This window comes from Populus euphratica, unplaced genomic scaffold, assembly GCF_000495115.2.
Source record: "Populus euphratica unplaced genomic scaffold, PopEup_1.0 scaffold33.1, whole genome shotgun sequence".
Lineage (NCBI taxonomy): Eukaryota > Viridiplantae > Streptophyta > Magnoliopsida > Malpighiales > Salicaceae > Populus > Populus euphratica.
This window is the reverse complement of record NW_011499906.1, coordinates 643457-655397: the sequence shown is the minus strand read 5'-3', so window position 1 is coordinate 655397 and position 11941 is coordinate 643457. Positions and strand designations below refer to the sequence as shown.

At 35.5% G+C, this 11941-nt stretch overlaps 1 protein-coding gene across 2 annotated transcripts; it reads right to left on the bottom strand.

Moving 5' to 3' along the window:
* Positions 1 to 2449: 2449 nt before the first annotated feature.
* Positions 2450 to 11557, bottom strand: LOC105133406 (uncharacterized). 2 transcript variants are annotated; one of them, XM_011037390.1, is made up of 9 exons: positions 11132 to 11557; positions 9743 to 9786; positions 8670 to 8938; positions 6245 to 6795; positions 5255 to 5588; positions 4543 to 4807; positions 4264 to 4356; positions 3420 to 3863; positions 2450 to 2922 (listed from the first exon to the last, which is right to left on the bottom strand). In XM_011037390.1, exons 1-9 carry the CDS (start codon positions 11340 to 11342, stop codon positions 2584 to 2586), a joined length of 2550 nt encoding a protein of 849 aa, XP_011035692.1. In that variant the 5' UTR covers positions 11343 to 11557; the 3' UTR covers positions 2450 to 2583. The 2 variants fall into 2 exon arrangements, with proteins under 2 accessions (XP_011035692.1, XP_011035693.1); XM_011037391.1 differs by having other exon boundaries at positions 6245 to 6792.
* Between the last annotated feature and the right edge of the window lie 384 nt (positions 11558 to 11941).

Sequence of the window (11941 nt, the reverse complement as noted above, 5' to 3'; positions counted from 1 at the left end):
GTGTGTGTGTGCAAGAAGTTGACTTCTCATAAACCAAATTGGAACTCGTTATTGGTCCCTTTTCGCTATTCATTAATTAACCACAGTTTAATTAAAATTAGCATGAATATTGCTAATTAGTTTCAAAACAAAGCTGCTCATGTTGACGATTATTTCTTTCTTTCTGGTGAGTTTATGCTTATTTCTCAACATAATACTATTGTCATGACATGATTTTTTTTTATTCTCTGGTTCATCGCAAGCCTTTAGAATGTTCCGTTTGTCTCGGTGCTTCATAGTAAAAGGTAGCCCATAAAAAAGAAGGGGAAAGCCATGACAGAAATCACAGGCAGGCTGCAGGCAGGCCGGCAGGCCACCAAATTGAAATATTTGCACGAGTGACCATAATTATCCACTTAAGATTTCCCATTAGAAAGCAATGCTTGATTGCTTGGAAACCCACTAGCAGTAGCTCGTGATTGTCTCGAAATCTGCCAGATTGCACACCAACTGCAGTTCTTTTTTCTTTTTTCTTTTTTCTTTTTCCCATTTTATAAAGGAAAAATCTTGGGGCCCTTATGATTAGCAGTAAACTAATTACGTAACAGCACAACCAGCTAATTCCTGAGACCTCTAAACTACAAGTCTTATATTTCAACAATTGGAATGAAGTACCCTTCAAGGACATTAAGTTCAAGTTCTCAATGGCTCGTCTAATTAATAAATGAAGATCTATTAACACACATCGTGCAAAAATTAACAACTTGCAGTACTTCTCGAACTAAGATGTTTTCTTAAAATTCCAGATTCTTGACTACCTGGATCAATAATGATACGAATATCGATCTCCATTTCTTTCTTCTTGACATGATATATAGTTGCTGTCCGTTTCATATTGGTGTAAAGGTTCAAAGGGTACTTAAGATAACTTGTAAAGTAGCATTCCAATGAGTTGGAATTTGATTTCAGATTGAGGTTATCATGTCCTTAAGATGCAAAATACGAGAGACAAATAAAGGAAGGTCCTCCTCTGCGTGAGTGCTTTTGGCTAAAGTAGGGAGTGGGGATGAGCCCAGTGAGTTGTGCTCGTGGAGAAGCATGGAACACGTAAAGGAATGTATTGGCGATCCCGAGAAACAAAAGCAGGTAGCTCACTCTAAAAAGAGGACAATCAAAGACACGACAGTACAAAAATGCCTCCTTCCCTTTCCCTTTTTCTCTCCAGAGGAACAAACCTATATCCTATTCCCTATGTTTATCTTCCACACCCGCGTGACTACAACGACAGCAAGCAACTGCACACGTCTACTCTTTATGTAACAATGATCAAACGCAAAACAAAGGCATTGGTAACAATTAAACAAGGTTACGTTGATATACTCGAGCAGTTTAGTATAAATTGGCAATTAGCATACAGAATTTAAAAAAGTAGGGAATTAACAAAGTAGCAAAATATCCAGGTAAAATAACATATTTTTGGATGTTGTGATTTTAAACTTATAAGTCAACTAAATTCAAAACTAATTGATAAACGAGTTCGTTAGGAAAATCATATAATTATAAAAAATATAAAAGTGGTATGAGATTTTTAAAATTTAAAATAGTAATTTCATAGTTATTTTAAAAAAAAATACTTGTAAAAATTTAAATATGATCATACAATCAAATCAAAAATTATGGTTTTTTTGAGTTATTATTCTAGTCTAACATAGTCAGATTTTTTTTATAATTAAACATATTTATAAACGCACCTGTTAAATCATTTATATAAACTGTTTGAAATATATACTTATTTAGTTGTAATAAACTTATACTTAACTTTTCAAAATCACTTATTATAGTTTTTCAAAATTAGTTGTTATAAGTCCAATTATATCATTAATATTAAAAAATTATGAACAATAATTCTTTGATATTTTGAAAGGAGTCTATTTTTTTAGTCTATAGATGAGACGAAAATATACATTTCAATTTATAAAAAAATATTAGCAAAATTATAAAATTATATTTTTTTTATAAAACAATCAATCATACATACAACTAAATTAACCAATCATATAATTAAGCTATATCATATAATTAAGCTATATGTTAAGTTATCAAGCTTCAAAAATAAAAATACATTTAAATATTACCACAACTACATAATTATTATGCTTAGAAATAACAAGATAAAAATATATTAGGGACTAAATTTTAATCAATAGTATTCAACCAAAACTTTTAACTTGAACACTAAATTTTAACTTATTAGGGACTTCATTTACGCAGAACAAACCAATCATGCTGACTTATAAGAACAGACTGTGGGGTTTGATAAGTCAGCGTACATGCTACCCATAGAAAAGCCACAATCCACCTTTGTAAAATTTACGGAACACTTTATCTTGTTTCCCTATATATCTATCGGTGTGCATGGATTGAGTTTCAACGATGTCGCAAGCAGAAGGCAGCCTAATTCGGACCAAAATAGAATGCCTAAAATTTTACTTTGATTGCATTAAAGAAAAGAAGATAAAAGGGTAATACATTTCACAAAGAAATCTAAATTTCTATAACCACTTCAATCCCTTAGAAGCACGGGATTAGATTTGACATCTACTTTCAGAAGTTTGATGTCCAGTTGAGATGGCCTAATTGAGGCTGCTGATAAGCACCCACTTGTGCCCCGGGAGCAGATGGGGCAACACCAACTCCAACATTACCACCCATAACGGGACCCAAATGGTGCGGACTTGCCATTGCAGTTGGCTGTGGAGTAGGAGGATACAAGCCTGGGAATTGCATGTGAGAAGATTGTGCTGCAGCTGCATTGAAGGACGCGTGACCAGTGTGGGATGGCAGATAAGCAGTGTGTGTTTGCCCAGGCATGTTATAGTATGGAGCAGATTGCATGCCCGGGATCTCCCTTGGGTTCTGAATCCAAATTTCAGATGCCTCGGCCTGCAACAGAAAATTTGAAGGTCAAATTAATCTTCCGGGTACTAAAAAAAGCAACCAACAAAGGAAATGAACATGGACCAATTCATATCTTTGAGCAGTTAACATTAATCCAGAAAATCAATTAAAGAATAGAATGACATTGGGCTGCTTCTTTTATTATTTGGACAAATGAGGTGGCATTCAAACCAAAAGAACACCCTCAATGTGCATAGGCATGCCATGAATGCATAATTGCATAGTTAGCCCGTAAGGTACAAGGATATGCATGACACATACCATGCAACAGACCATCCAAGCCAAACAGATGGCAGGAAAATATGTTGCACACATCATCAAATGGAAAAGAGCACAATAATTTCAGCGAAGTTGCTTAGTTACAACAATATATTCAAACTCAATGATCCAAACCAGCAACCTTTAAGAAGAAATGTGTCCCTAATTGCTCCGTGTACTCATTAGAACTATACGTTAGATGGTTATTATCAATAATGTTTTACCTGTGGATTAGGCACATAAAGGTTTCCATCTTTGTACTTCATTCGAGATGAGTCTTCGAGGCCTGTTGCACTTCCAACCACACCAGGAGCATTAATAGCATACCCACTTGGACTCACAAAATTTCCAAAACCAGCAGGATTGTTGCCGGGAACTGGCTTATAATGCTGGATTCCATACTTGAGGCCATTTGCATTGAGATGGGAGCCACCTCCAGGCATCAGCAAGTAGCTATTGCCATTTGAAGGATGTGGATATGCAGGGCTGCTGGAGTAGCCAGGCATGGGCATTGGTGGAACATAAACCGGAGAGATGAACTGACGATATGGCACAAGATTTGTGAATTGTGAGACATGAACTTGTGGGTACATTTGAGCCATTGGAGGCTGCTGCTGCACCGTGGACATTGTTGATGCAGGAATGGTGGCTGTATGAGTGGTTAAGGCCTGAAGTCATAAAAGGTAAAAAATATTAATTGACACCATAATGCAATATAATATAATGCCTAAAGAAGTGTTCTTTTACGCACATCACGTGCCAACTTTTAAAAAGCTTAGTGCCAAAAAAGGGAAGTGTTCTTCAAAACACCACAAGGAGGAGAACACGTAAAATACAAACAAGTGGCAATTGTTTTCCCAAATAACAAAGTTTGTAAGGACAATGTCAACCAGCACATACACTATGTACTGTTGCAGAACCAATTCGACAACTGCTCCTTGCCCATTCACATCAATATATAAAAAACTGGTTGGGTGCACTTTTGCAAGCATGCATGTTAACATGGGGGAGTGATATAGAGGCATGCTACTTTGCACATCTAAAACACATTATCGCAGGTAAATTTACCTCATGTGGAGATAGCAGACCCTGACCTCGTACTGTCTCCTCAATTTGGGGTCGGAAGTATGATATATCATAGCCAGTCTGGGGATCATATGCCTGCTTGCACACAATCACATCAGAATTTCCCAACAAAAATGTGCAAATGACCATGTAATGAAACTTTATTTTATTTTTTTATTTGAAATGAAATGAACTGAAAGCTTTGTCACCACTCAAGCAACTTGGTAAGCATTCATTTTAAGTTGGCATAAAACATTTCATTAATCCAAGAAGTGAACTCACCGAAAAGCTTGGTAGTTCAGGATGATCTTGCTGCTGCTGTGACTCTGAAGGAGCATAGGATGGACTGCTGTTTCGAACCAAACCAATATCAGCATAATTATCCAAGTTTGGAGGACCTGATGACTTCACAGGCAATGGATGTTCTGATTCTAAACTGGCTGCAGGTGAATCAGATCCATAATTTCTTGCTTGATCATCTAGCAACTCAATCTGCTTTCCACCAGAAGCATCATCACTGGAAGACTCCGGAGCAGATGCTGGTAAACTGTCATCACCAGTATTATTAAATATTTAGCTCAGATTAGAACACTGAACTTAGCATTGGAATTTTCAGTTAACAATGTTTGATCAACTGTTTTTAATATGAAATTTTCTTCAGCTTTTTAATCGTACTTTTTTTTCTTGTCCTTTAATCATAATTCTCTTCAACTTTTCTTGTACTTTCACTCTGCTTTAAAACTCCTATCCTTACTCTTCGGGTGATATCTATACCTAGTACTGATGTTATTACATTACTAGACTTACTCAAACCATTACTATTTATTACCTATATTTGTTCAGAGAAAATGGCATCCTTACCACCATTCACATTGGAAAACAGCATGAGTCATCTTGAGACAATTATATGGAGAAAAAAATCCAAAGCTTTCCCAATTCAAGTATCTGAATTTGTAAAACCTATGTATAAAATTATGCAAAATATAACACAGACCTGATGGCAGATTCCCCATTTAATTCTTCTGAAATCCCAACTGCTTGAAATCCAGGTGTCCTGGAAGCATCAAATCCCACTCCAAAACTCCCAAAGGTCAGCTTGCACTTATCAGTCTCAGGGACTCGAATATGCTGTGCTATGATTACATTCTGGTTTTCATGGATGTTTATTTGTGAAAACTTGTCCTGCAAATTAGCTGCATCCAATTCCATGTTCTTTGAATTATCTGTGGGAGGCGAACTGGATTTTGCAGGTGTTCCAATCACTCCAGGGCTAGGAACACTTGATTTCTGACTCGACTTTGGTTTCCACTCTTTGTTATGTTGTGAAGCTGCAAAAATCCTTTTCGGTCAATCATGTCCCAGAAATTTTAGGAAAAAAATGCAGAACAGGCCAGTCATTTCAATTTACTCATTAATGTCCCCCATACATAAAGGTGCACAAACTACAGAGAGAAGCTAATAACGCAACTAAAATACAAAAGGTGAACAATTTTCATAAACTAAAATTAATTATGAAATAGAATGAGATTAAGCACAGGAGAAATAGTGGTTACTATTGAAATCCATTAGGTCATTTCTATCAGTTTTCAAGTCAAACGCAAAGAAGTCTCGCTAAAACACTCTGGAGTCTGGACAGCATTAAATGCTTGATAAATTAAGCCCTCGCAGAAATGGCATCAATAAAGCCCTGGTGTAATTTTTTGGATTCCTACCAAGACATAACTACTTCCTGATGATGCAACACGTGCCATAATAATAACAATAATAATAATAATATTGTGGATAGAGAAATATCACTCCATAACAACCATGAGTGGACAGAGAAATGCCAATAAGGAGTTCCTTTGAGATGTCAAATAAATGAACCAAAAATGAATTGTTCATTCCAGAAAAGGACATCACAAACTGTAGTTATCAAAAGAGCACCAAGAACAATTTAAAAGACAATTAACTAACAAAAAAAAACTTATGGAAGAAGTAAAACCTTTAGGATGACCCATGGCTTGTTGATGTGGCCTGCTGTTATACTGATTGTTTAAGAATGATCTGTTAGCAGGGATGCTTGGCATTGGTTCAATTGCAGCAGTTTGGCTGACTTGATCAGTCTTAGATATTGCAGTGAAAGGACGAAATGATTCTGAAAATGAATTACTTGATGACAAATCTTTGACTGCATTTTCAAAGGACTGGCGGCGACCACCCACCACCCCAACCTCACGCTTAATCGCCCCAACAACACCAGATGACCTGGAATCAGGAGATGGCACGTGCACAGGATCTGTCGAGGAGGAGTACACCCCAACAACAGGATTGCTTGAAGTTTGCAATGCATTGTGTTGTTGAGAACTATTGGATTTCGCCACTTGTACCCTTGAAGTAGTAACATTAGAAGCTATAGAACCCTTTTCCTCTGATACCACTTTCCTATCACCATCTATGTTGTGTCTAGGTTCTGAATCAATAGGCCCATTAGAAGCTTGGTGTGAACTCCGTGCATCGGAAGGCTTTAAGTTGCTTGAAATTCCTGTTGAACTGCTAAAAGAAAAATAAGGATCATGTTCAGTGCCTCAAAAATAGTAAGTTGGGTTTTCAACTGAAAATATAATGATAAAATAACATAAAACAAAGGATCCATCATTAGCATGATGCAAAGCAAAACCACAAAGTGGAGTTCCCTTGTTGCTTCTTTTTCAGTAAAGATGATATTCAATTCTTTAATAATATACACTAGATTTCTTTTTTTCTTCTGTACACTCTCAGTAGAAACCTGAATAACCAAAGATTCCCTCGAAATCGTAAGAACTTTCTAGGTGGAGTGTAAATGGAGAAAGAACGACCTTTATAAAATTAGAAAGAACACCCAAAATCCTCTGCTCCCTCAGTTTCTTTATTCCTTTCCACAATACCTAATTCAAAGTCCTATTTACCCAAGCTTCCTTAATTTTGCATAAGAACATCCCATGTGGAAATTAAAGGTTTCTTCATTATCTACAATTCATCATTTAGAACATTGAAAACCAGAATAATTATTAATTAAAAACCAGAAACTGCAAAAGCTTGGCCTCCCTTCACCAGCTAAGTTTTTTTAAAAGAAACCAGATGTGCTAAAGCACCAAGAGCTCTTAGAACCTAGGCAACAAGAACAAGTGCACACTTTACTTTAAAAACAAATAGCCAATTAGCTCAAATGTTAGAAAATGGCTAGATGGCTAAAAAAACACTCAACTATGCCTAGGAAAAAAAAATGGACATGAGGGAGAGAAAGAGAGCGGGGATACAGGAACTGAACAAAATAGAGAGAGAATATTGAAATTCCTAAACGAGAGAGAGAGAGAGAGAGAGAGAGAGAATTGATCATTTTTCCACCTATTTAACTAAAGAGCTTTGCACTCTAGATGCTCATTGGTCACCTCAGGTGAGCTAAGGTAAGAATGCCTAGCCTAGGAGCTTAGAAAAGAATTGGCTCTGGGGGCTTTTTAACACTATTCCTAATAACCTAAGGTTGAAGGTTCGGAAAGCTAGTAATTTGGCTTGATTGCAGATACTTTCAAATTGATGAAAAAACACATGATATAACAGTAACACTAACTGCATTGACTGAACCCTTCTTCACACTAGGATGACAGCAAATGCTTTCGGAGCTTGTTACCTTTCTTTTTCAAAAAGTAAAAATAGAATTTAAAATTTATCCTAGTAATACAGCAGCTACTTATGCAAGCATAAAAGCAAATGTGATGTGGACAACAAAAGAAGAAAAACTTGTGTCTTTTTGTAGACAAGGATATTTCTTTGATTACTGGAAAATCTGGAAATTTGTCCAAGTCTGGGTTTTATTTTCTATTGAGTACTTTATTAGTCCTAAGAAGTAATTCATTTATTAGGTTTTCCCTATTCTACATAGAGTTAGTATTTTCTTATTTAGGAATCTAAGTCCTTATTGGATTTGGACTCTATTGGAACTCTACAAATAAGTATAAAGTGAAGCTTAGGTTTTTCTATCCTCTAAATGTGACTCCTAGAAACCCTAATAGTGTGACTCTAATCGTTTCTACAATTCCCAGCAGAAAACCACATCAATACAGACTGAAACAGCCCTAAACAGTCCCTAAAGTCAGAACCAGAACAGCCACCCTAAGCTGTCCTGCATGAGAATGCTTATAACTAATTAACAGTGACTTCATGACCATTGCTTGTAGCACGGAACCTCTCAAACTGAGGATTATGATTTATCAATAGGTAATGATCAGATCAGATCTGCCTAAGTAGAGAATCTTGATTATTTATCAGTCTCTGGCAAACAAGAACAAAACATTTTTGCGTCAGCCATGCTGATAATAGGGGTAAGAGAGTGAAAACAAACAGATAAGGGGTGGCATTAAAAATTTGTGAAAGAACCTGAAAAGGCATACCCTTTTTCGGTAACAAATCCACTTCCTTGCTCCTTTGCTGATGTTGAACCTTGCAGCAAAGCAGGCTTTGGTTCTCTACTTGTATTTTGGTTAACTCTGTTGTCTCTCACAACACGGAATTCTCTGTTGATTCCTCTATTACCAGGGGAAGCAGTTCGAGTATAGCCTCCTCGTTGAGCATTACGATCTGAAAATGTATGAGGTCTCATCCCTTGACCAAAATTCTCAGAATGTTTTCTTGAATCAACAGAGCCTCTGTAACTTGTATTCTAAGGCCATAAGTATATATACTCGTGAGTAACATGTTAGATGAGCACAAGCACTGCCAGGGAAATAAACATAGTAACTCTAATATAAAACGCCTGAACTTCAACTGGAAACAGGACTGTGTACCTTTTAAAAAAAGACCTAAAACCATGTAAATTATGTTCAGTTTTAGTAGCTTTTCTCTCGAGTGTATTTAAAAACTTTTTGACAGAAAAAAAAAATAACTAATGGAGATGTAAGAGAGCATTAAGATGAGAAAGATGAGAACACAATTTCTAAACAACAAGCTCGCCACAAGCAGAATACAACGACATATCAAAACAAGGGAGCCTTCAACACCCTCTGAATTTTTGAAATTGCAAATTAAATTGAGGCAAATTTTCCTTGAATCTCACATTGCATAATCGATTTTACAGGTAGCAGAGATATATTCCTTAAATTTGACCAGTTGCAAATTCTTAATTATGTGTAAACAATAAACATATATTGGACTTATTGAACATAACTATATGGTGCAAAATTCAATCTGAAAAAACAGAACATGATGTAATGGAAGATGTTAGCTCCACAACTTTAATGAATTTATAGAATCAAATGTCAAGTGATCATGGCAATCATGTTTAACAAGAATATAGCAGGTCAGCACGCCAAGCCTAAAGCATATGGTCCCTCCACCACGATAAGTAATAATTCACTTACAAGATCACGATAGCAATAGCAAAATTATCAATTAGGAAAAAAAGATGACCAAAACAACAGGACAGCATTCAATGAGGCAATTTGGAAAGATGTTCACAATTTCATACCTCTTTCTTCTTTTCTCTTTTTCTCTTTACCTCATGAAATGGATCTGGTAAGAAAACCAAATAAGAATTCACCTGAATAAGAGAGTTACACCACTAACACGCAAAACAAGAAAACGACCATACCAACAAAGCAGCCAACACAAGTCAAAGAGGGAAAAATCACAGCACAGGAAGACACCATCTTAGAGGACCAATCAAAAGGCTCAAGAAACCCATATTTTTATTTGTAACAAACTAAGAGATTTACCAAAAAGAAATCATGGATAGCTGCAGCATTCTTCCGAACCTTCCTACAACTCAAGTGATAACCACACACAACGTTGAAGAATTGAAGCTCAACAACCAACCTACTCATCCAACTTCCACAACAGGTACCATAAGCCAATGTCCATGGCTCGGTGATCATGCACCATGGACTAAGAACAAAAAACTATAATGCACCTAGTTGTGCAGTCTCACATTAAAGCAGCTCACAGTGTGCATAATAGATGATCATAGAGCAATGATAATCAATAGACGAATCTTGTTCTTGACCACTGCTGTGACTCAAGTGCCAGAATGAACATAACATGCCAAACACATTCATATCATGTTCTAGAAATTGCACATCTTAACAATAGTTCAGTATTCTCACATTATACAACGATCTGCTGAAGGCTTATGCTATATTTAACAATTATCAAGGACCTCTGAACCAATATGTAAGTGAAAAAAAACATCTATTTTAATAGCATTTATGTAATCAGATAATTATTGCCTCACCCTTTCATCCTCTAACCAAACAAAGGAAAAATACTAACCTTTCATTCCACTACATCTAAACCCAAATAATGGGAGGGTATTTTACCCCCTTCTATAGTTCCCCTCCCTTCCCCATCCACTCTAAAATCCCAAATACAAATTAAAAAATTAGGAATGAACCCTACAACAATCTACTTTCAAATTACATACCAACAACTACAAACTGCTTCTAAGGGAATAAAAATATCATAAAAAATTTGTCTTTCAACTCTTAGCATATTGAAAACTATGCACTACTATTAAACTTCTTACTTCAATACTAAAATATCAGCACAAAGCACCTAATACCCATTACTCAGAACACAGCATGAACACCAAAAGCATAGAGAATGGCAGCAAAACTAAACATAATGTGATTTTGAAAAAACCAACAGAAAACATAATTTTCAACAACCAAGCTGAAAAACAGCATAAGGAAATAAACATCGATTACTCAAAACATGCCAAAAACACCAAAACCAAGGCAAAAAAATAATAACTTGCTAGCGAGAATTTAAAAACAAAACCATATCCTCTAGCATTATTCTCCAACTTGCAAAGTCAAAATGTTTTTCACAAAAAAAAGAGCGAAAAAGAAAAGGCATAAACCTTGATTGAGCAGTTTTTGAGCGGTCTCATTTGGATCCATGTTGGTCTCTTTAAGGACCATGTAAATATCAGCATCGGAGAAATTACCCACAATTTCTTTGATCGATTGTATAGTTTTCCTCACTTTCGCTGACAGTGTATGCGTCTGCTGCTGTCCACTACTAGTAATAGTACCACCACCAGCAGCAGCAGCAGCAGTTGAAGCAACCATCTCTCTCACACACTCTCAATAATCAAATATCAAAATCAAAAATATTAGATAGTAATCAGAATTGCTGAGTTTAATAATAATAAAAGAGAGAGATTAGGGTTAGGTTTGGGATTAGGGTTTTATGTTTTTAATTATTGAAGGGAAGGGAAAGGAGGAAAAGCAGACGGCTTTAGAAGAAGAAAAGGGTAGAGGGGAGGGGTTACGTTACGTGTTTGTTTGGAAGAGGGTTTTTGAAAATAATTTTTTAGCTCTCTTTTAATGCCTTTTTTTCAATCCGGATTTGCCCTTCTTTTTTTTAACTTTTATTCCCTGTTTACTCTTTTCTTTTCTTTTCTTTTCTTTTCTTTTTCGAAATTTATGTTATTGCTTTTTCTTTTTTATGAAAAAAAAAAGACATTCACTTTAACAATTATATATTGATTTTATACATTTAGCATTTTATTTTCTTGATTTGAACTTTTAATATTAATTTTTTTAAAAATAAATTTTATATTTTTTTACTTACTTTCTACACTTTTTATGAATTTATTTTAATTTCATGATTTAAATTATTAGTTAATAAATTAATCCAGAATGATTTAGGTTATTTTTTAGCTAAT

Excerpts from the sequence above, each read along its gene's own strand:
- LOC105133406 (XM_011037390.1), bottom strand. The coding sequence starts at position 11,342 with ATGGTTGCTTCAACTGCTGCTGCTGCTGCTGGTGGTGGTACTATTACT. Across the intron at positions 8,939-9,742 it reads AAAGAGAAAAGAAGAAAGAG|AATACAAGTTACAGAGGCTC; the intron begins GTATGAAATTGT and ends TTATGGCCTTAG. Across the intron at positions 3,864-4,263 it reads GTCTGCTATCTCCACATGAG|GCCTTAACCACTCATACAGC; the intron begins GTAAATTTACCT and ends TTATGACTTCAG.